This window comes from Staurois parvus, unplaced genomic scaffold (assembly GCF_062004578.1).
Source record: "Staurois parvus isolate SC_StPar_1 unplaced genomic scaffold, SC_StPar_1.0 ptg000191l, whole genome shotgun sequence".
Classification (NCBI taxonomy): Eukaryota; Metazoa; Chordata; class Amphibia; order Anura; family Ranidae; genus Staurois; species Staurois parvus.
Window position 1 is genome coordinate 8,164,795 of NW_028317987.1, and position 26,096 is coordinate 8,190,890.

The 26,096-nt window shown below is 44.7% G+C and overlaps 1 protein-coding gene across 1 annotated transcript; it reads left to right on the forward strand.

Moving 5' to 3' along the window:
- Positions 1-1,969: 1,969 nt before the first annotated feature.
- LOC149461963 (gastrula zinc finger protein XlCGF66.1-like) lies at positions 1,970-17,986 on the forward strand. Its single transcript, XM_089677767.1, has 4 exons — positions 1,970-2,132; positions 2,403-2,570; positions 2,657-2,860; positions 17,906-17,986. Exons 1-4 carry the CDS (start codon positions 2,037-2,039, stop codon positions 17,984-17,986), a joined length of 549 nt encoding a protein of 182 aa, XP_089533893.1. The 5' UTR covers positions 1,970-2,036.
- The last annotated feature ends 8,110 nt before the right edge of the window (positions 17,987-26,096 follow it).

Genomic DNA, 26,096 nt, shown 5'->3' on the forward strand with positions numbered 1-26,096 from the left:
TCTATATGTAATAAGAGATGTTTGTTGAACAGTTGGTTACATAAGAGTTACATTTATTTCTTCTTCCTTTATTCAGTAATGTTTCATCTCCCGTAGTATCCCTGTAAGGTACATATTATACAGGAAGGGGGATTATGGGATGGATCTCGGGGCTGCAGTTCCTCTGAACTCCACAAGGTGGGGATCTCACCTATACTCACACAGGAAGTCTCTATGGAATACAGACAGGAAGTGATGTCAGGTACAGACAGGAAGTGATGTCAGGCACAGACAGGAAGTTCCAGATGAGAGGTGAGGCAGGAAGAAGTATAGAGGAGACGTTGGTGGAAGTGGCAGCAGAGGAGGTAATAAGATGTAATTTCCTATTTACAACAAATGTATATAAATCTGAGGCTCTTTTAGGAATGTTTGTGGCTTTAAAAAAATTAAAGGGGTTTTATAGCAACTTAAATGTGTAATATGTGTAACATTGCGCTGTTTATCTCCTCCTCCCCTCCCCCGCCTGTCTCCAGCACCGCACCCGGGGACTAGCAGGGAGGGGAGAGACCTTGCAGTGTAATGAGAACCGATTGGCTGCTCCTCAGGAAAGGGGAGTGTCTGGCTTATCCTTCTGTTCACTCCCAGAGCCGTTTTTGCATTTTTTGCACACGTTTAAAAAATCATTTTAGGCCTGAAGATGACATAAAACCCCCAAAATATCGATTTTCTGAAAGTAGAGACTTTAGAGAATAAAATAGTGGCAGTTCTAATTTTTATGTCACAAAATATTATCACAAAGTCTAGGAAATGCCAAATTTCATTAAAAAATTCACTTAAGCTGATTTCAGGGCACAAAAAAGCAATAAATGACTCATTTATGTGTAACAATATAAAAGCCGAGGTTGCAGCGAGTAAATAGATATCCAACATGTCAAACCTTAAGTTGTGTGTGCTGAAATGGTGACAACCTTTAGTCCCCGGTATTATCTATAGGGGACACATTTATAGCCCCTTCTAGGTCATCAGTATAGAGTACGGAGGAGGTCTGCTCCTAGAATTATCCTCTCATTCTGGTGTGACCGGCGATATGTAACGTGTATCGCAATCAATGTTATCACGTGTAGGCGCTCCAGCGTGTGCTCTTACATTTGGGTGCGCATATATGTGGGGGTGGGGAGCCTAAAAATTTTTTAAGGGGAGGAGTTATGTACTTGGGTGTAACTTTATTTGTTTACAATTAAAAAAAAGCATTTTTACTTAAAGGGACAATGTCCTCTATGAGATGACTTTTGATGACAGGTTCTCTTTATTGAGACATCCAGGGTCTAAAAGACCCCCAATGTCTCCCCTGTACTCCATTGGATGTAATGTAGTGCACATCGCACCGCATTACATTCTTTGCCGTCCTCGATGGTCGGGAAATCTGTCATAACGTCACTTCTGGGTCAGGACAAGAAGGGAGTGAACATGTCCGCTCTCCTCCATCCCCTCTACCCTCCGACACCCGCTGACCCGGGCCCACAGATGGGCAAGCAGAGCTGGGGAAGCATAGTAGGTACAGGAGAGGTTCACACAGACGGGGTGGCAGAGGCTGGCACCTGAAAGTAGAGCCCTGCGGCTTGCCCTCAGCAGGGATAAAGAATAAACACAATACTTGCCCGGCCCCCAGAACTACATATCCCGGGCGTCGGGTGATGTAAAGTGACCATCCCTGCATGATGAGCCGACATTGACCTCACAGCACTGCCTCAGAGCAAACTAGTCATAGGAAGGATCAGATTTATCATTCCTTGTCTGCAGATCTAATACTCATCAAAACCAGTTCAGAGACCAAACAAACCCAACAGAGAAAAGGGCCCCGGACCCCAAAATTGTAGTAACACTAAACAGTCCAAACAAAATGTCTTCCCATGGGGGGAGTAGTTCTTCAATGTCCAGCAACCCTCCTATTCCCCCCTCACATCCACATCCTATTATTGTGTGACCAATACCATCCAAATCATTCTTACTTTCATTTCCCAAAGTTATCCGTCTACAAGGAGACCTGTATAGATCACATGATGGCACCAATGAGGATGGAGGAGGACCGGAGTCACATGACTGAGAAGATACTAAACCTCACCCTGGAGATCATCTACCTGCTGACCGGAGAGGTGAGGAGGATTCTGGGAGGTCACATGACATCACTCTTATCTCTATTAATAAAACACAGACCTGACCGGAGAGGTGAGGTGGATTCTGGGAGGTCACATGACGTCACTCTCATCTCTATTAATAAAACACAGACCTGACCGGAGAGGTGAGGAGGATTCTGGGAGGTCACATGACATCACTTGTCTATTCTGGTCAATAGACCATTTTATTTTTGCACACATTTAGATGATGTCAGGTGGTTGATGTTTTATTTGTCTCCTGATCTGTAGGATTATGTTGTAAAGAAGAAGTCTAGTGGGGAGCCAATCTCAGGAGGATGGAGCAGAACCCAGAGCCTCACCATGGTGCCTCCATCTCATTCTCTGATACCTGAGAGGGAGAAAGAGCAGAAGATTCTGGAACTGACCACCATGATGGTCCATCAGCTGACAGGAGAGGTGAGCGGTGCCGGGAATTCTGGGACATTCTCCAGTAACAGACAAGGGATGTGTCTGGATGGTGACTGTATCATTGTGTGTGTCAGGTTCCTAGAAGGTGTCAGGGTGTCACTGTCTATTTCTCCATGGAGGAGTGGGAGTATTTAGAAGGACACAAGGACCTCTACAAGGACGTCATGATGGACAATCAGCAGACTTTGGGTTTTGTGAAGATTGTAAGGAAGGAATTTCCCCGGAATGAGACGATATTGAAGCTCACCCTGGAGATCCTCAGCCTGCTGACTGGAGAGGTGAGTGTAATGAAGGGGTTAAATCTGACTCGGCTGTACACTGGGAGGGATTCAGAGTCACTTGAAGTCTTCTGATGTTCTGTAATCAATAACGACATCCACACAAGTACTATGAATACATAAAGTGTCCGGACTCTATGAGATTTGGTTATAGCACAAGATGGCGGCATTGGTTATAGAAGAGAACAATCTCAGCTTTAGTCCAATCAGAGAGACCCATGATTACCAGCATGCCACGCCCACTGACCACTAAATCCATGGGTGACATTTCCTGGTGGGTCAGTGAGCCTTACTAGTAAACCATTAGTGACTCTATTATATGACTTCTAGAAGGAGCTATAAATCTGACCCCATTGTCATCATATCATTGGATGGAGATGTCTGTCCTTTGCTGAGTCGGCACATTGTGGCCAATCCCTGGAGAATAAATCTAGAGCTGACCATAGAAGTGAGGGATTATGGGAGAGTGAGATTTATCTTTGTATCACACAGAACTGTACAGGAGTCATGAAGAAATCTACCGACAATGACACCAGAAGGAGATCTCATCGTATGACCACAAGATCCTCGAGAATCCAGAATCCCATCACCATCCCCCCACCTCCATCCCTGATCCCTACAAGACAGAAGACACAGAAGATTCTAGAAGTCACCAAGAAGATGATGGAGCTGCTGACAGGAGAGGTGAGCGGTGCCGGGAATTCTGGGACATTCTCCAGTAACAGACAAGGGATGTGTCTGGATGGTGACTGTATCATTGTGTGTGTCAGGTTCCTATAAGGTGTCAGGGTGTCACTGTCTATTTCTCCATGGAGGAGTGGGAGTATTTAGAAGGACACAAGGATCTCTACAAGGACGTCATGATGGACAATCAGCCGCCCCTCACATCACCGGGTAAGAGGAGACTTTATTGTAAAGGAGAGAGCAGTACGGAGGATCCACCTAGATCCCCCATCATCTGATAAACACATAGAAACAATGGATTCAGTCAGTGTGTGTGTTTCCTACAGATGGATCCAGTCATGGGAACCCACCAGAGAGATGTCCCCGTCCTCTGTATTCCCGGGATTCCACACAGGAAGGTCACATCATCCCTCCCCATTGCAAGGTTGGTGGGATGGAGCATCTAGAACATGGACTTGTGGAGATGATATGTGGAAGTGTATGTGACCTTACATTTTACAGATGATATTCTCTCTCATTTCCTTGATTTAGAGTGGAGATCCAATCGATATAGAATTTGAGGTGAAAGCAGAAGAAGAAGAGGCGTATGTGAGGGATGATCAGCAGTCTATGGAGGAGGATGGAATAACGGGGACATTTATAGAGGAGGACACTCCTACAGAGATCAGCACAGGTGGGTCATGAACACTAAATCCATTCCTCCACCCATACTGCTCACTGATTGGTCCAGAGTAGGGCGGGGACTGGGTGATATCAGCCTGTAATCCCCTGGTCACTTTCCTGAGCTGTGTTCCCCGTCCTGTATTCCTGGATTTCTCTCGGATAATCTTCCTTCTCTGTGCTGCAGACAAAAGAATCCAGGACTTTCCTACAGCAATCCCCCCCATCATGTATTATACATGGAGATCATATCCCCTCTTATGTATTATACATGGAGATCATATCCCCCCTTATGTATTATACATGGAGATCATATCCCCCCTTATGTATTATACATGGAGATCATATCCCCCCTTATGTATTATACATGGAGATCATATCCCCCCTTATGTATTATACATGGTGATCATATCCCCCTTATGTATTATACATGGAGATCATATCCCCCCTTATGTATTGTACATGGAGATCATATCCCCCCCTTATGTATTATACATGGAGATCATATCCCCCCTTATGTATTATACATGGAGATCATATCCTTCTTATGTATTATACATGGAGATCATATCCCCCCTTATGTATTATACATGGAGATCATATCCCCCCTTATGTATTATACATGGAGATCATATCCCCCCTTATGTATTATACATGGAGATCATATCCCCCCTTATGTATTATACATGGAGATCATATCCCCCCCTTATGTATTATACATGGAGATCATATCCCCCCTTATGTATTATACATGGAGATCATATCCCCCCTTATGTATTATACATGGTGATCATATCCCCCTTATGTATTATACATGGAGATCATATCCCCCCTTATGTATTGTACATGGAGATCATATCCCCCCCTTATGTATTATACATGGAGATCATATCCCCCCTTATGTATTATACATGGAGATCATATCCTTCTTATGTATTATACATGGAGATCATACCCCCCCTTATGTATTATACATGGAGATCATATCCCCCCTTATGTATTATACATGGAGATCATATCCCCCCTTATGTATTATACATGGAGATCATATCCCCCTTATGTATTATACATGGAGATCATATCCCCCTTATGTATTATACATGGAGATCATATCCCCCCTTATGTATTATACATGGAGATCATATCCCCCCTTATGTATTATACATGGGGATCATATCCCCCCTTATGTATTATACATGGAGATCATATCCCCCTTATGTATTATACATGGAGATCATATCCCCCTTATGCATTATACATGGAGATCATATCCCCCTTATGTATTATACATGGAGATCATATCCCCCCTTATGTATTATACATGGAGATCATATCCCCCCCTTATGTATTATACATGGAGATCATATCCCCCCCTTATGTATTATACATGGAGATCATATCCCCCCCTTATGTATTATACATGGAGATCATATCCCCCCCTTATGTATTATACATGGAGATCATATCCCCCCCTTATGTATTATACATGGAGATCATATTCCCCCCTTATGTATTATACATGGAGATCATATCCCCCCTTATGTATTATACATGGAGATCATATCCCTCCTTATGTATTATACATGGAGATCATATCCCCCCCTTATGTATTATACATGGAGATCATATCCCCCCCTTATGTATTATACATGGAGATCATATCCCCCTTATGTATTATACATGGAGATCATATCCCCCCTTATGTATTATACATGGTGATCATATCCCCCCTTATGTATTATACATGGAGATCATATCCCCCCTTATGTATTATACATGAAGATCATATCCCCCCTTATGTATTATACATGGAGATCATATCCCCCCTTATGTATTATACATGGAGATCATATCCCCCCTTATGTATTATACATGGAGATCATATCCCCCCCTTATGTATTATACATGGAGATCATATCCCCCCTTATGTATTATACATGGAGATCATATCCCCCCCTTATGTATTATACATGGAGATCATATCCCCCCTTATGTATTATACATGGAGATCATATCCCTCCTTATGTATTATACATGGAGATCATATCCCCCCCTTATGTATTATACATGGAGATCATATCCCCCTTATGTATTATACATGGAGATCATATCCCCCCTTATGTATTATACATGGTGATCATATCCCCCCTTATGTATTATACATGGAGATCATATCCCCCCTTATGTATTATACATGGAGATCATATCCCCCCTTATGTATTATACATGGAGATCATATCCCCCCTTATGTATTATACATGGAGATCATATCCCCCCTTATGTATTATACATGGTGATCATATCCCCCCTTATGTATTATACATGGAGATCATATCCCCCCTTATGTATTATACATGGAGATCATACCCCCCCCTTATGTATTATACATGGAGATCATACCCCCCCCTTATGTATTATACATGGAGATCATATCCCCCCCTTATGTATTATACATGGAGATCATATCCCCCCTTATGTATTATACATGGAGATCATATCCCCCCTTATGTATTATACATGGAGATCATATCCCCCCCTTATGTATTATACATGGAGATCATATCCCCCCCTTATGTATTATACATGGAGATCATATCCCCCCCTTATGTATTATACATGGAGATCATACCCCCCCTTATGTATTATACATGGAGATCATACCCCCCCTTATGTATTATACATGGTGATCATATCCCCCTTATGTATTATACATGGAGATCATATCCCCCCTTATGTATTATATATGGAGATCATATCCCCCCCTTATGTATTATACATGGTGATCATATCCCCCCTTATGTATTATAAATTGAGATCATATCCCCCCTTATGTATTATACATGGAGATCATATCCCCCCTTATGTATTATACATGGAGATCATGTCCCCCCTTATGTATTATACAGTTGCAAGAAAAAGTATGTGAACCCCTTGGGATTATGTGGAGTTTTGCATGAATTGGGCATAAAATGTGCTCTGAACGTCATCTAAGTCACAACAATAGAAGAACACAATCTGCTGAACATAATACTACACAAACATTAGATGTTGCCATGGTTTAATTGCACATAACATGTAAACATTCACAGTGCAGGGAGGAAAAAGTATGTGAACCTTTGGACTTAATAACTGGTTGACCCTCCTTTGGCAGCAATAACCTCAACCAAACATTTCCTGTAGTTGCAGATCAGACCTGCACAATGATCTGGAGTCATTTTGGACCACTCCTCTTCACAAAACTGTTTCAGTGTAGCAATATTCTTGGGATGTCTGGTGTGAATCGCTCTCTTAAGGTCATGCCACAGCATTTCAATGGGATTGAGGTCAGGACTCTGACTAGGCCACTCCAGAAGGCGTATTCTGTACTGTTGCAGCCATTATTTTGTTGAATGACTTGTATCTTTGGGTCATTGTCCTGTTGCATCACCCATCCTCTGCGGAGCTTCAGTTGGCGGACAGATGGTCATACGTTTTCCTGCAAAATGTTTTGATAAACTCTGGAATTCATTTTCCCATCAATGACAACAATCCGTCCAGGCCCTGAGGCAGCAAAGCAGCCCCAAACCATGATGCTCCCTCCGCCATGTTTCACAGTGGGGATGAGGTTCTGATGTTGGTGTGCTGTGCCTTTTTTTCTCCACACATAGTGTTGTGTGTTCTTCCCAAACAACTCAATCTTGGTGTCATCTGTCCACAGTATATTTTGCCAGTAGTGCTGTGGAACATCCAGGTGCTCTTTTGCAAACTTCAAACGTGCTGCAATATTCTTTTTGGACAGCAATGGCTTCCTCTGTGGTGTCCTCCCATGTACTCCATTCTTGTTTCATGTTTTCCTTATTGTAGATGTGTCAACAAAAATGTTAGCATGTGCCAGAGATGTCTGTAGGTCTTTAGCTGATACTCTGGGATTCTTCTTTACCTCATGCAGCATTCTGCGCTGTGCTCTTGCAGTCATTTTTACAGGACGACCACGCCTAGGGAGAGTAGCAACAGTGCTAAACTTTCTCCATTTGTAGACAGTCTGTCTTACCGTGGACACATGAACATCAAGGCTTTTGGAGATACTTTTGTAACCCTTTCCAGCTTCATGCAAGTCAACAATTCTTGATGGTGGGTCTTCTGAGAGCTCTTTTCTGCGAGGCATGGTTCACATCAGACAGTGCTTCTTGAAACCAGTAAACCCAAAACAGGTGTGTGTTTTTTAAGGGCAGGATAGCTGTCAGCAACACATCCAATATCATCACACTGATTGGAGTCAAGGTTGGCTCACTCCTGGCTCCAATTAGCTCTGGGAGAAGTCATTAAGCTAGGGCCTCACATACTTTTTCCTCCCTGCACTGTGAATGTTTACATGTTATGTGCAATTAAACCATGGCAACATCTAATGTTTGTGTAGTATTATGTTCAGCAGACTGTGTTCTTCTATTGTTGTGACTTAGATGACGTTCAGAGCACATTTTATGTCCAATTCATGCAAAACTCCACGTAATCCCAAGGGGTTCACATACTTTTTCTTGCAACTGTACATGGAGATCATATCCCCCCTTATGTATTATACATGGAGATCATACCCCCCTTATGTATTATACATGGAGATCATATCCCCCCCTTATGTATTATACATGGAGATCATATCCCCCCCTTATGTATTATACATGGAGATCATATCCCCCCTTATGTATTATACATGGAGATCATATCCCCCCTTATGTATTATACATGGAGATCATATCCCCCCCTTATGTATTATACATGGAGATCATATCCCCCCTTATGTATTATACATGGAGATCATATCCCCCCTTATGTATTATACATGGAGATCATATCCCCCCTTATGTATTATACATGGAGATCATATCCCCCCTTATGTATTATACATGGAGATCATATCCCCCCTTATGTATTATACATGGAGATCATATCCCCCCCCTTATGTATTATACATGGAGATCATATCCCCCCCCTTATGCATTATACATGGAGATCATATCCCCCTTATGTATTATACATGGAGATCATATCCCCCTTATGTATTATACATGGAGATCATATCCCCCTTATGTATTATACATGGAGATCATATCCCCCCCTTATGTATTATACATGGAGATCATATCCCCCCTTATGTATTATACATGGAGATCATACCCCCCTTATGTATTATACATGGAGATCATATCCCCCCCTTATGTATTATACATGGAGATCATATCCCCCCTTATGTATTATACATGGAGATCATACCCCCCTTATGTATTATACATGGAGATCATATCCCCCCCTTATGTATTATACATGGAGATCATATCCCCCCTTATGTATTATACATGGAGATCATATTCCCCCTTATGTATTATACATGGAGATCATACCCCCCTTATGTATTATACATGGAGATCATATCCCCCCCTTATGTATTATACATGGAGATCATATCCCCCCTTATGTATTATACATGGAGATCATATCCCCCCTTATGTATTATACATGGAGATCATATCCCCCCCTTATGTATTATACATGGAGATCATATCCCCCCCTTATGTATTATACATGGAGATCATATCCCCCCTTATGTATTATACATGGAGATCATATCCCCCCTTATGTATTATACATGGAGATCATATCCCCCTTATGTATTATACATGGTGATCATATCCCCCCTTATGTATTATACATGGAGATCATATCCCCCCTTATGTATTATACATGGAGATCATATCCCCCCTTATGTATTATACATGGAGATCATATCCCCCTTATGTATTATACATGGTGATCATATCCCCCCCTTATGTATTATACATGGAGATCATATCCCCCCCTTATGTATTATACATGGAGATCATATCCCCCTTATGTATTATACATGGTGATCATATCCCCCCTTATGTATTATACATGGAGATCATATCCCCCCTTATGTATTATACATGGAGATCATATCCCCCCTTATGTATTATACATGGAGATCATATCCCCCTTATGTATTATACATGGTGATCATATCCCCCCCTTATGTATTATACATGGAGATCATATCCCCCCCTTATGTATTATACATGGAGATCATATCCCCCTTATGTATTATACATGGAGATCATATCCCCCTTATGTATTATACATGGAGATCATATCCCCCCTTATGTATTATACATGGAGATCATATCCCCCCTTATGTATTATACATGGAGATCATATCCCCCCCTTATGTATTATACATGGAGATCATATCCCCCCTTATGTATTATACATGGAGATCATATCCCCCTTATGTATTATACATGGAGATCATATCCCCCCTTATGTATTATACATGGTGATCGTATCCCCCCTTATGTATTATACATGGAGATCATATCCCCCTTATGTATTATACATGGTGATCATATCCCCCCCTTATGTATTATACATGGAGATCATATCCCCCCCTTATGTATTATACATGGAGATCATATCCCCCTTATGTATTATACATGGAGATCATATCCCCCTTATGTATTATACATGGAGATCATATCCCCCCTTATGTATTATACATGGAGATCATATCCCCCCCTTATGTATTATACATGGAGATCATATCCCCCCTTATGTATTATACATGGAGATCATATCCCCCTTATGTATTATACATGGAGATCATATCCCCCCTTATGTATTATACATGGTGATCATATCCCCCCTTATGTATTATACATGGAGATCATATCCCCCTTATGTATTATACATGGAGAATCATATCCCCCCTTGGGATTTTTAATATCAGACCCGATATTGTTTATAAATATATTAATAAGTCGGGGTCCCAACACTGAACCTTGGGGTACTCCACTAACCCCTTCCATTGAAGACACTGAACCTTGGGGTATCCCACTAATTACACTGAACCTTGGGGTACCCCACTAATCACACTGAACCTTGGGGTACCCCACTAATCACACTGGACCTTGGGGTACCCCACTAATCACACTGAACCTTGGGGTATCCCATTAACAATAAACTTTGGGATACACCACTGATGACACTGAACCTTGGGGTACTCTACTAACACTGAACCTTGGGGTACTCCCACTAAGAACAGTGAACTTTGCGGTACCCAACTGGCACCCCCAGACCATTCAGAGTATGAATCATTACCCACTACTCTCTGAATACCATCTTTTAGCCAGTTTCCTATCCATTTACATTCAGATTTTTCCAGCCCATAGACTTTACCTTACACATTTGCCGTGTGTGGGGAACTGTGTCCAAGTATACCACGTCCACCATCACCCCTCTGTCCAAGTATACCACGTCCACCGCCACCCCTCTGTCCAAGTATACCACGTCCACCGCCACCCCTCTGTCCAAGTATACCACGTCCACCGCCACCCCTCTGTCCAAGTATACCATGTCCACCGCCACCCCTCTGTCCAATTATACCACGTCCACCGCCACCCCTCTGTCCAAGTATACCATGTCCACCGCCACCCCTCTGTCCAAGTATACCACGTCCACCGCCACCCCTCTGTCCAAGTATACCACGTCCACCTCCACCCCTCTGTCCAAGTATACCATGTCCACCGCCACCCCTCTGTCCAAGTATACCATGTCCACCGCCACCCCTCTGTCCAAGTATACCACGTCCACCGCCACCATTCTGTCCAAGGATTTGCTCACCTCCAATCTAACCTGTTTCATGATGGTTTAATCCCAGCTCACCTCTACATGTTGTCTACAGTAAACATTTAAGCTTCCACTGATTACAGAATACTAATACTGAGAGTCCTGACCCTTATACTATATAACTTGTACATTACATACTCCTGACCCCTGCACTATATACTCTATGTTGTACATTACATCCTCCTGACCCCTGCACTATATACTCTATGTTGTACATTACATACTCCTGACCCCTGCACTATGTACTCTATGTTATACATTACATACTCCTGACCCCTGTAGTATATACTTTGTTGTATTTTACATCCTCCTGACCCCTGCACTATATACTTTATGTTGTACATTACATCCTCCTGACCCCTGCACTATATATTCTGTGTTGTACATGACAACTTCTGAGCTCTGCACTATATACTTTGTTGTACATTACATACTCTTGACCCCCCCCCCCACTATATACTTTATGTTATACATTACATACTCCTGATCCCTTGCACTATATTAGTGGTCGGCAAGCCGTGGCTCGCGAGCCACATGCGACTCTTTACACACTCTAATGCGGCTCTTCTGTGTGCCGGGCGCCCGCTCCCCTCCCTCCTCTCGGGCGGCCGCCCCAAAAGTCAGGACTCTGCAGCTAGCCCAGCAATGGGCAAACTTTGGCCCGCGGGCCGTATATGGCCCGGCGGACCTTTTAATCCGGTCCGCGGAGCTTGGCAAACACTGGCTGTCAGGATGTAGGCGGGGGAGCGTAACGAACTTCTCTCCTCTCACAGTCCGCCCTGAAGACCGGAACGGCGCGGGAACACGGCGAGAGGAATGCGCGGAGCAAAGGTAAGTGAATTGACACAGTATGGGAGATGAATTACTATATGGGGGATGAATTACTATGGGGGATGAATTACTATAGGGGGGATGAATTACTATAGGGGGGATGAATTACTATATGGGGGATGAATTACTATATGGGGGATGAATTACTATGGGGGATGAATTACTATAGGGGGGATGAATTACTATATGGGAGATGAATTACTATATGGGGGATGAATTACTATATGGGAGATGAATTACTATATGGGGGATGAATTACTATGGGGGATGAATTACTATAGGGGGGATGAATTACTATGGGGGATGAATTACTATATGGGGGATGAATTACTATATGGGGGATGAATTACTATATGGGGGATGAATTACTATAGGGGTAATGAATTACTATATGGGGGATGAATTACTATGGGGGATGAATTACTATAGGGGGGATGAATTACTATATGGGGGATGAATTACTATGGGGGATGAATTACTATATTGGGGATGTATTTTCAGTTTTAAAAATGTGGCTCTCAAAATAAATTTCATTCGTGGTTTTGGCGAGATTTGGCTCAGTTGAAAAAAAAGGTTGCCCACCACTGCACTATATACTCTATGTTGTACATTACATCCTCCTGACCCCTGCACTATATACTCTATGTTGTACATTACATACTCCTGACCCCTGCTCTATATACTCTGTTGTACATTCCATACTCCTGACCCCTGCACTATATACTTTATGTTGTACATTACATACTCCTGACCCTCCCCACACTATATACTCTATATTGTACATTACATACTCCTGACCCCTGCACTATATACTCTGTTGTACATTACATACTCCTGACCCCTGCACTATATACTTTATGTTGTACATTACATCCTCCTGACCCCTGCACTATATACTCTATGTTGTACATTACATACTCCTGACCCCTGCACTATATACTCTGTGTTGTACATTACATACTCTTGACTCCTGCACTATATACTCTATGTTGTACATTACATACTTCTGACCCCTGCACTATATACTTTATGTTGTACATTACATACTCCTGGCCCTCCCCGCACTATACACTCTATGTTGTACATTACATACTCCTGACCCTCCCCGCACTATACACTCTATATTGTACATTACATACTCCTGACCCCTGCACTATATACTCTATGTTGTACATTACATCCTCCTGACCCCTGCACTATATACTTTAAAGGCAAATTTGTCTTTTTTAGATTTTTGATCAAATCAAACATTACATAACAGGAAAATTATAAGAATATCAACAATAAAATGGGCAAGAATAAAGCACAATATAGGTAGTAGTATGATTCATGGGGATGGAGGAATACGTATCCAACCAGAGCTACAAAAGAGGTGTCCCCAAAGAGGTGATATTCAACAATAACAAAATCATACCATAAAGCCTAGAAAATATACCCAATCAGAGAGCAAGGGAGAAAAGGGGGGGAGGGAAGGAGAATGGAGACATCAGATCGAAAGATATTGAAGGAAGAGAGGAAAGTAAAGGGAGAGAGTCAGGAGACAGGCATGGTGACAAGTGCAGACAAGGTGGGAGGGAAGGAGAAGGGAGACATCAGATGGAAAGATATTGAAGGAAGAGAGGAAAGTAAAGGGAGAGAGTCAGGAGACAGGCATGGTGACAAGGGCAGACAAGGGGGGAGGGAAGGAGAAGGGAGACATCAGATGGAAAGATATTGAAGGAAGAGATGAAAGTAAAGGGAGAGAGTCAGGAGACAGGCATGGTGACAAGTGCAGACAAGGAGGGGAGGGAAGGAGAAGGGAGACATCAGATGGAAAGATATTGAAGGAAGAGAGGAAAGTAAAGGGAGAGAGTCAGGAGACAGGCATGGTGACAAGTGCAGACAAGGTGACCATCCATCGGTATCCCAGCAGGGTGATCCCACTGGTTGTACCCCAGCATGGACTACAGAGCCTCACCGAGGAACACACCAGGGGGAGTGGGCACAACTCCATTAAAGCACAACAGGGGAACACAAGTCTCGGAGTAATAAAGAGGAGGAGAAATGGGGCCAGACTGACCACAACTTGTGTTTATCGTAGGTATCATTAGCAAATGCCAGCATTTCCTCCATACACATGGCATCATGAAGTACCGAGACCCACAGGGGGAGAGGCGGGGGAGTAGCCAATTTCCAAAAGAGAGGTATCAATTGGCAGGTCGCGGATAGAGAGTAACACAGCAAATTTTTCTTCTGCACAGCCAGTGAACCCGGTAAGATAGAGAGGAGAGCAATTTCCGGGGAGGGGGTCAAGGACTCCCCATAAATCTTGTCATATAGAGCAAAGACCTGCCACCAGAAGGGGTGTATTAGGTCGCAGTCCCACCAGATATGGAGCTTTGGTACAGCCCCAGCATAGATTGGATGTACAAGGAACTATTCTGTGTAAAGAGACGGGGTCTCTGTACCATCGAGAAAGGGGCTTAACCGTTTCAATACCGGGCAATTTTACACCTTCCTGCACAGGCCAGTTATCACGTTTCAGCGCTCTCACACTTTGAATGACAATTGCGCGGTCATACAACATTGTACCCAAACTAAAATTGTATCATTTTCTTCACACAACTAGAGCTTTCTTTTGGTGGTATTTAATCACCGCTGGGGTTTTTATTTTTTGCTAAATTAACAAAAAAAACAAAACATTTTGAAAAAAACACACGTTTTTCTTTGTTTCTGTTATAAAAGTTTGCAAATAAATAATTGTTCTTCATAAATTTAGGCCGAGATGTATTCTGCTACATGTCTTTGGTGAAAATAACCCAAATTAGGATGTATTATTTAGTTTGTAGGAAAGTTATAGAGTTCACAAACTATGGTATAGATCTGAATATTGATCAATCCTGAAGTACTGACAGCCAATCTCATTTCTTGAGGTCCAAGAATGTCAGAACAGTACAGATATCCCCCAAATGTCAGGACGGTACAGATATCCCCCAAATGTCAGGACGGTACAGATATCCCCCAAATGTCAGGACGGTACAGATATCCCCCAAATGTCAGGACGGTACAGATATCCCCCAAATGTCAGGACGGTACAGATATCCCCCAAATGTCAGAACGGTACAGATATCCCCCAAATGTCAGAACGGTACAGATATCCCCCAAATGTCAGAACGGTACAGGTATCCCCCCAAATGTCAGGACAGTACAGGTATCCCCCAAATGTCAGGACAGGACAGATATCCCCCAAATGTCAGGACGGGACAGATATCCCCCAAATGTCAGGACGGGACAGATATCCCCCAAATGTCAGGACGGGACAGATATCCCCCAAATGTCAGGACGGTACAGATATCCCCCAAATGTCAGGACGGTACAGATATCCCCCAAATGTCAGGACGGTACAGATATCCCCCAAATGTCAGGACGGTACAGATATCCCCCAAATGTCAGGACGGTACAGATATCCCCCAAATGTCAGGACGGTACAGATATCCCCCAAATGTCAGGACGGTACAGATATCCCCCAAATGTCAGGACGGTACAGATATCCCCCAAATGTCAGGACGGTACAGATATCCCCCAAATGTCAGAACGGTACAGATATCCCCCAAATGACCCCTTTTTGAAGAGTAGACAGTCCAACATACTTCATAAGAGGCATAGCGAGTTTTTTGAAATTGTATTTTTTTTGTCATTTTTCAGAAAATGAAAAAATTTAAAAAATTAGTTTCACTATTTTTTTTTACATACTGTCACCAGTGCAGTACAGCGTCATCATATAACTGGCATGGCGGTGATCAGGGACACTGACTGGTGACAGTATGAAAAAAAAAATATATATATTTTTTTTTATTTATTTTTTTTTTAAATTTTCATATTTTACTATGTGAAGTGATCAGTATTTTTTTTTTTTACACAATTTGCTTATAGCAAAGAATTACTTTGCTATAAGCAAGCATTTACCTGAATGACATCGATTCATTCAGGGTTTTTTTTTTTTTGTGCTTAGCTGTGACTTGGCCACAGCTAATCACATGACATGTGCATGTGATTAGCTGTGACCATTCACAGCTAGACACTAGTATACAATGGATGGCATGAATGAAGCCATCCATTGTATACAACTGTCATGTGACCTGCTGTGATTGGTCACAGCAGGTCACATGGTATCGGTAATGGGGTCCGATACTCAGATCTGTCATCAGCTGTGTCTGAGGTACATGGCCGGTGACAGATCGTGCCGCTGCGTGGCTCTGCAGGAGTGCAATCTGCACCTGTGCGGGATGACGCCATATGGCGTCCACCCGGAACGCTGATGACATTTGCCGGCTGCCATTCGGCCATAGGGCGGGGGGGCAAATGGTTAAAGTTCTTTTCTTGTGAATAACAAGAAATAGAGGTGAAATGGAATGACATGGACCAGTCAGCCGCCAAGATGTCTTTATCGAGATCTCGTGCCCACGCCTTGGTGTAGGGAGGGAGATCGGAGTAAAGAGCATTGTGTAGACCTTTATATAAGGAGGCTAGGGCATGTCTAGGCAGATTAGAGAGGGAGCATAGCCGCTCAAACTCAGTAAGCGGACAATGAATGTCGGAAGAAGAGTGTAGGAGTTTGCAAAATGTGGATAAGTGTAAAGTGGTCAACCAATCCCGAGATCCGCCCCGCAGGAGCGGAAGACCTGATTGAGGGCAGATAAAGTCTTGGGCTACGGGCCATAAGGTGCGTGTAAAGGGACCAATGACAGAAGAGCCCAAGCCCTGAGGGAGAGCAGGGTTGTCAAACGGGTGATAAAGGAGAGGGATCAGACGATAAAAGAGCAACAATGTCCTGTTGGTACCACAATCACATTACAGCCACAGTCAATAGGGATAGGCTGAGAAAACGCCGGTGGTCTCGACTATAACCCCACGGCAAAGCCCGAAGATCGACCGGAGACAAATCTTGTTCAATCATACAAGAGGCTTTAAGTTAGGGCCTGGGAAACCAGTCAAGGATCCGGGCCAGCAGTATGGCTCTGTAGTATAGTTCAAAGTCCGGTAAACCTACTCCGCCTCCGGACTTCGGGTATGGAAGCACCCTATATTTTAATCATGAGAAACCTTGGCGCCAAATCTAATTGAAAGGGAATGTAGGGAGAGGAAGAAACTCTTAGGGACAGTAATTGGTACAGTCTGGAAAACTTATAGTAATTTCAGTAAGGTGTCCATTTTGAGGGTGTTGATGCGGCCGAACCAGGACAAGGCCAAAGCACCCCAGGACGCCAGATCCTTTTGGATATGAGAAACCAAGGGTAAGTGTGATGGAAGCATAAGGAGGACAGAACACACAAGGCAGATGGCAAACACTTAAAGCTTTATTAAAACAGACAACAGTCACTCAATGGGGAGTAGTGCAGGGAGAGAGAGTCCAAAATACTTGTAATCCAGCCCCGGTGGGCAAAGTTAAAGTCTACACAGCAATTTGTAATCCAAGAGGCAGTTCATAAGCAGTCAGATAGCACAAGGGAAGCATACACTCATGCAGGGCTGATGCGGTGGTCTCAGGCAGAGCTGATGTGGTGGTCTCAGGAAAAGCTGACAGCATTTCAGGCAGGGCTGATGTAGCTTCAGGGGTCCCCCTTCCTTCAATGGGGCTCAGGCAGAGCCAGGGGGCCACTATAGTCCAGCCGCAGCTGGACCCCTCAGTAGTTGCACAGCAGAAATAGCACACAGGAGAGGCCAGCACTGACCTCTTAAACCCCCTGAGCAGGACGAGAGGTGGAGGGGGGTCATTAGCAGGATGACAATAATTGAGTTTAGGGACATTTTGGATGACACTGGAGAGAATGGACAGGAATGGAACTACAGTAATTTAATTTGTAGCTGTAAACAGAAAGGACTGGTTGGACAGGATGGACACTGAAACACAATAATTGAATTTGCAGCTGTAAACAGAAAGGACTGGTTGGACAGGATGGACACAATAATTGAGTTTGCAGCTGTAAACAGTGTAACAGTGGGGAAAATACATTAATACAAAAGTAAGGCACTAATTAGTGGGCAAGATATTATAATTAGGCAAACGACTGGTTGGACAGGATGGACACAATGTAGGACATCTGGGCACAACACAATATTTAGATTTGTAGCTGCAAATAAGATAACAATGGGGGAGGATACACTAATTTAATTTGGGACCTTTGTGGAGGGGCGCGAGCCCAAACCTATCTGTTCTAAAGTAAGACGTAAGAAACGCCAATCAACGTGATTGAACGCTTTCTCAGCATCAAATGAGAGGAGGCAAGCCTTTAAGCCATGTCGCTTGATATAAGAGATGAGATGGACAGTTTTAGAGGTGTTATCCCTAGCCTCACGACCTGGGACATAACCAACCTGATCACAATGAACCAAAGTTGGTAAAAAAGGTGAGAGGCGGTTCGCTAAAAGCTTTGCAAAAAGCTTAACATCTAGGTTAAGTAAAGTTGGTAAAAAAGGTGAGAGGCGGTTCGCTAAAAGCTTTGCAAAAAGCTTAACATCTAGGTTAAGTAGAGAGATTGGGTGGTAGCTACCGCAGAGAGATGGGTCTTTATCCGGCTTTGGGATAACCGAAATGTTGGCCAGCAAAAAGGCCGAAGAAGGCACATTCAGATCGTCGATGGTATTAAAAGCTTGGGCTAAAAGCGGGGCCAGTGAGGCGGCAAAACATTTGTAAAAGCAAGGGGTAAACCTGTCCAAGCCCGGGCACTTACCTGCCTTCAGGGCCTTGATCGCCCCAAGGACTTCCACAGTCGAGAAGGGCTCTTCCAGAGCCAATGCATCCTGAGTATCTAAGATAGGCAGTGCCATCTCCGTAATGTATTGAGACATAGCCATAAGAGAAGAAGCAGGAAGAGTATCAGGATGCACTGCAGATAGGTTATAACGTTGAGAATAGTAACGCTCAAACGTGGATGAAATTCCTCGATTATGGTAGTTTAGTATTGTCGGGCGCCTTGATGTGCTGGATTGGACGATGGTATGGCGGGGGGTGGAGTACTTGTGCTAAGTGTTGACCACATTTATTTGTTAGGAAGTAGTAAGTGTTGCATGCTTTGTCTCGGGCAATAAGAAAAGAAGAATCTAATAGTTGGAGTAAATCTCTGTGAGCATTAGTTATGTCCACCACAACCCTCGGGTCTAACGTGCTCTTATGAGAAGATTCCAGGCGCACGATGAGTAAGAACAAGCGATGCATTTCTGCCGTTCAAGACTATTTTAAACAAGAGCCATGCTTAGTAAGAACTCTAATAACACATTTAAGAGTCTCCTATTGATTAAGAGAGACAGTTGTGTCTGAGGAGTGATCAAGAACAAAATGTTGTATAGTCTGCAAAACCTCTGCGGTACACAAAGAATCCTTGAGCAGAGTATCATTCAAGCGCCAAGAAAAGTGGCGCAAAGATGATGATCGGTCCTGAATCGTAAGATGTATTGGGGTATGGTCAGACCACAAGAAGTGACCGATGGAGGAAGAAGTCGGACAATCAAGGAGAGACTGCGTCACAAAGAAATAGTCAATACAACTGTATGACATGTGAGCCACAGAATAATAACTATATTCGTGCTCCGAAGGGTGTTGGGTTCACCAAACGTCCACAAGGTGTAGGTCATGCAGGAGCGACTTAATAAGGGATAAGATCAATGAAGGGAGAGAAGATTTACCCATGGAAGAATCCAGGTCTGGAGAAAGAGCTACGTTAAAGTCCCCTCCAACAATGTAACGGGGACCCCCAAAATCGGACAGCTTAGAGAGGACCTTTGCAAGAAATGGAGCTTGATCTTGGTTGGGAGCGTATACATTCGCCACTGTGAAAACAAAATCTTGGAACTTTAATTTGAGGAAGAGGTATTGACCCACTGGGTCTATTAGTGAGTCCAAGACCTCCGGGCCAAAGGTATGATGAAAAGCAATCGACACCCCTAGAGATCTAGCCAGCGGGTTAGTATTATTGAGTATAATAATGATTGCGGAGGACTGAGATACCATCGGAGTGGAAATAAGTTTCCTGAAGGAGCATTATCTGCGAGCCATCTTTGTGAAAATGATAGAGCATCTGGCCCCGCATCGCCGGAGTGTTGAAGCCCCTACAATTAATAGAGGAACATTTAATTTGGAGTCATAGTCATTGGCAGTGGAGCAAATAGGAAAAAGACGCATCACAAACAAGGCTGCGCAAAACCTCTCCCGAGCTCTGAGGAAAACCCACCTCTTCAGGGAAGCCTACCCCACCCTCACCTAACAGCCCCTGCCCTTCCCTCCTCCTACCACTCAATCCCCCACAGCCATTTCCTCCTGTACCTCTACCCCCTCCCTCCTAGATTGTAAGCTCGAAAGAGTAGGGCCCTCTTACCCCTTGTGTGCTGTTTGATGTTACTGTACTGTTTCATGTATTGTCCCCCCCTCTATTGTACAGCGCTGAGCAAACCCTTTGGGCTATATAAACTCGATAAATAAATAAAATAAATAAATAAAAGAAAGAAGAAGAGAAAGGATAACAAGAGGAGAAGGGAAAAGAAGAAAAAAAGGGGGGGAGGAGCAGAAAAAGAATGAAAAGCAGAAGAAAAAAACTAACAGACAGACAAGCTGTCTGAAAAAACATAAAGTGTGGTACAACACAGTACACTGAAGACCTAGGTGGGGAACGTCAAAGGCGCATGAATCCGATCCCGACCCAGGCCTCCCACAGGCAATTAATAACTTCAGGGAGGGTCCCCCTCAGACAAGAATGACCCCCCTTATAAAACATATTCAATGAACCCTCAAACAGGCATGAAAAAATAGACACCTTCCTCAATAGATAAACATATACACATAACCAGGTGCAGATGAGGTGAATAGAGGGAGGGCCCAAGGCCCCTGAGACCATGGCTGGAGGCACCCCAGTCCACCACAGCAAACGGCGACGGTGTCACCCGAGAACAATCCTTGAGCCATGGCCCCAGGGCCCGGAAGGCAACAAGCACAAATATAAAAGTCACTGAACCAACAGGAGCAACCAAAAGAGGCAATCAACCCATAAAAAATAGGAAAAAGGGTGCAAACGTCTCAAATTACTTGGACAGTAGATCATCTTTCTGGGAAGATGACCTGGAATGCTTCTTTTGGACGGACCGCTGCCAGGGAGAGGGAAATGGGAGACCTGGTGTCGGGAGCTGAAAGGACCAGTCCGGGAGGGACACCTGAGGTAGCTCGAGCACACCTAGGAATGTGGGACAGTCTCCAAGAGTGCAGAATTGAGCGGATTTACCATGCTGTGAAGCTTGAAGTTGAAACGGAAATCGCCAATGATAGCGGATATGCCTTTCCTGCAACATCTGAGTGAGAGGACGCAGAGCCCTGCGCATGCCAGAGTCTGGCGGGAGAAGTCAGGAAGTAGCATCACCGACACTTCATTGAATACAATGGTATCCTGCAAGCTGGCTGCACGCATGATGGCGTCTTTGATCTTGAAGTAGTGAACCCTGCACAAGGTGTCATGAACAAAAGATGGATCAGGATTCCTGGTGCCCAGCGTGCGATGTACTCGATCCAGCTCTATATAGGTGTCTTTAGGTTGCTGTAAGAGTTGATTGAAGATAGCGGTAACCACCGTGTCTAAATCTTTAGATTCAATGGATTCTGGATGCCCCTAATCTGCATCTTGTTACGGCGGTTTCTGTCCTCAATGTCATCTTGTTGGTACATGAGATGTATAGGGACCGTGTGGGAGTTAAGGGTCTCTTTGTGGGTTTGTAAGGCGTTAGTTACGCCATCAGCGGTACTTTCAATCCTTTCCAGACACGTACAAACGTCTTGTTTAAGAGCACAAATTTCCTGTTTGTACGCTCAATACGTTTCACACACTGCTCAAAATCCATCTTCAAAGGGAGAGATTTGATGTAAGTGTGTAAGGATCGCATGTGGGACTGCAGATCCCAGCTATCCTCAGAACAAAGAGAAGCCGGAGAAGGGCTGCAGGACTCCTGTGTGTCCTGTGGTCTTAGTGTAGAAGAGGGGCTGTGGGACCCCTGTGTGTCCTGTGGTCTTAGTGTAGAAGAGGGGCTGTGGGACCCCTGTGTGTCCTGTGGTCTTAGTGTAGAAGAGGGGCTGTGGGACCCGTTTGTGTCCTGTGGTCTCAATGGTGAAGAGGGGCTGTGGGACCCCTGTGTGTCCTGTGGTCTTAGTGTAGAAGAGGGGATGTGGGACCCCTGTGTGTCCTGTGGTCTCCATGGTGAAGAAGAGGGGCTGTGGGACCCCTGTGTGTCCTGTGGTCTTAGTGTAGAAGAGGGGATGTGGGACCCCTGTGTGTCCTGTGGTCTCCATGGTGAAGAAGAGGGGCTGTGGGACCCCTGTGTGTCCTGTGGTCTTAGTGTAGAAGAGGGGCTTCAGGACCCCTGTGTGTTCTGCGGTCTTAGTGTAGAAGAGGGGCTGCAGGACCCCTGTGTGTCCTGTGGTCTCAATGGTGAAGAAGAGGGGCTGCAGGACCCCTGTGTGTCCTGTGGTCTCAATGGTGAAGAAGAGGGGCTGCAAGACCCCTGTGTGTCCTGTGGTCTTAGTGTAGAAGAGGGGCTGTGGGACCCCTGTGTGTCCTGTGGTCTCAATGGTGAAGAGGAGGGGCTGCGGGACCCCTGTGTGTCCTGTGGTCTTAGTGTAGAAGAGGGGCTGTGGGACCCCTGTGTGTCCTGTGGTCTTAGTGTAGAAGAGGGGCTGTGGGACTCCTGTGTGTCCTGTGGTCTTAGTGTAGAAGAGGGGCTGTGGGACCCCTGTGTGTCCTGTAATCTCATAGCAGAAGAGGGGCTGTGGGACTCCTGTGTGTCCTGTGGTCTTAGTGTAGAAGAGGGGCTGTGGGACCCCTGTGTGTCCTGTGGTCTCAATGGTGAAGAGGGGCTGCGGGACCCCTGTGTGTCCTGTGGTCTTAGTGTAGAAGAGGGGCTGCGGGACCCCTGTGTGTCCTGTGGTCTTAGTGTAGAAGAGGGGCTGCGGGACCCCTGTGTGTCCTGTGGTCTTAGTGTAGAAGAGGGGCTGTGGGACCCGTGTGTCCTGTAATCTCATAGCAGAAGAGGGGCTGTGGGACTCCTGTGTGTCCTGTAGTCTCAATGGTGAAGAAGAGGGGCTGCGGGACCCCTGTGTGTCCTGTGGTCTTAGCGTAGAAGAGGGGCTGTGGGACTCCTGTGTGTCCTGTGGTCTTAGTGTAGAAGAGGGGCTGTGGGACTCCTGTGTGTCCTGTGGTCTTAGTGTAGAAGAGGGGCTGTGGGACTCCTGTGTGTCCTGTGGTCTCAATGGTGAAGAAGAGGGGCTGCGGGACCCCTGTGTGTCCTCTGGTCTTAGTGTAGAAGAGGGGCTGTGGGACCCCTGTGTGTCCTGTGGTCTTAGCATAGAAGAGGGGCTGTGGGACTCCTGTGTGTCCTGTGGTCTCAATGGTGAAGAAGAGGGGCTGCGGGACCCCTGTGTGTCCTGTGGTCTCAGTGGTGAAGAGGGGCTGTGGGACTTCTGTGTGTCCTGTAATCTCATAGCAGAAGAGGGGCTGCGGGAACCCTGTGTGTCCTGTAATCTCATAGCAGAAGAGGGGCTGCGGGAACCCTGTGTGTCCTGTAATCTCAGCAGAAGAGGGGCTGCGGGACCCCTGTGTGTCCTGTAATCTCATAGCAGAAGAGGGGCTGCGGGACCCCTGTGTGTCCTGTAATCTCATAGCAGAAGAGGGGCTGTGGGACCCCTGTGTGTCCTGTAATCTCATAGCAGAAGAGGGGCTGTGGGACCCCTGTGTGTCCTGTAATCTCATAGCAGAAGAGGGGCTGCGGGAACCCTGTGTGTCTCGCAATCTCTGCATAGGAGAGGGGCTGCAGGACTCCTGCAAGTCCTGTGGTATCAGTACAGGAGAAGGTGCTTTTGCAGGATCCCCAGGGAGGAGAGAGAGATAGAGCCCCGTGGGCTTACCTGCCCATCTTCCGGCAGCCCTGTGTATAAGAGGGATGAGGATGGAAGAGCCATCAGCGCCATCTTTGAGGTTGGGGCACCCGAGGCCTCAGCCGTGGATTGGGCCAGGAACCAGCTTATTGGGCCGCCAGACCGGTCCCCGTTGCTCCCTGGGGGGTCCAGTGTTGTTTCTTGCACATGAGGAGGGATGCGGAGAGCCTGGGAGGGAGATAGGAGCCTGTGAAGGAGGTCCAGGCCAAGAGCTGTGCAGAAATGCTGCATAGCTTGTCATGCGCCAAGCCACGCCCCCCGCTCTATATACTTTATGTTGTACATTAGATCCTCCTGACCCCTGCACTATATACTCTATGTTGTACATTACATACTCCTGACACCTGCACTATATACTCTGTTGTACATTACATCCTCCTGACCCCTGCACTATATACTCTGTGTTGTACATTACATCCTCCTGACCCCTGCACTATATACTCTATGTTGTACATTACATCCTCCTGACCCCTGCACTATATACTCTGTGTTGTACATTACATACTCCTGACCCCTGCACTATATACTCTATGTTGTACATTACATACTCCTGACCCCTGCACTATATACTCTATGTTGTACATTACATACTCCTGACCCCTGCACTATATACTCTATGTTGTACATTACATACTCCTGACACCTGCACTATATACTCTGTTGTACATTACATCCTCCTGACCCCTGCACTATATACTCTGTGTTGTACATTACATACTCCTGACCCCTGCACTATATACTCTATGTTGTACATTACATACTCCTGACCCCTGCACTATATACTCTGTTGTACATTACATCCTCCTGACCCCTGCACTATATATTCTGTTGTGCATTACATACTCCTGACCCCTGCACTATATATTTTGTTGTACATTACATACTTCTGACCCCTACACTATTTACTTTGTTGTACATTACATACTCCTGACCCCTGCACTTTATACTTTATGTTGCACATTACATCCTCTTGACCCCCCCCTGCACTAGATACTCTGTTGTATATTACATCCTCCTAACCCCTGCAGTATATACTCTGTTGTACATGACATCCTCCTGACCCCTGCACTATATACTCTTTGTTGTACGTTATATACTCCTGACCCCTGCACTATGAACTCTTTGTTGTACGTTGCATACTCCTGACCCCTGCACTATATATTTTATGTTGTACGTTGCATACTCCTGACCCCTGCACTATATATTTTATATTGTACATTACATACTCCTGACCCCTGCACTATATAATCTGTTGTACATTACATACTCCTGGACCCTGCACTATATACTCTATGTTGTACATTACATACTGCTGATCCCTGCACTATATACTCTATGTTGTATGTTACATACTCCTGATCCCCGCACTATATATATATTTTATATTGTACATTACATTCTCCTGACCCCTGCACTATATACTCTATGTTGTACATTACATAC

What these genes read in the sequence shown, in the direction of transcription:
- LOC149461963 (XM_089677767.1), top strand. Translation starts at nt 2,037, where the DNA reads ATGATGGCACCAATGAGGATGGAGGAGGACCGGAGTCACATGACTGAG. An exon ending in TCTACCTGCTGACCGGAGAG is followed by an intron (nt 2,133 to 2,402) that starts GTGAGGAGGATT and finishes CCTGATCTGTAG; the next exon opens with GATTATGTTGTAAAGAAGAA. An exon ending in TCCATCAGCTGACAGGAGAG is followed by an intron (nt 2,571 to 2,656) that starts GTGAGCGGTGCC and finishes TGTGTGTGTCAG; the next exon opens with GTTCCTAGAAGGTGTCAGGG.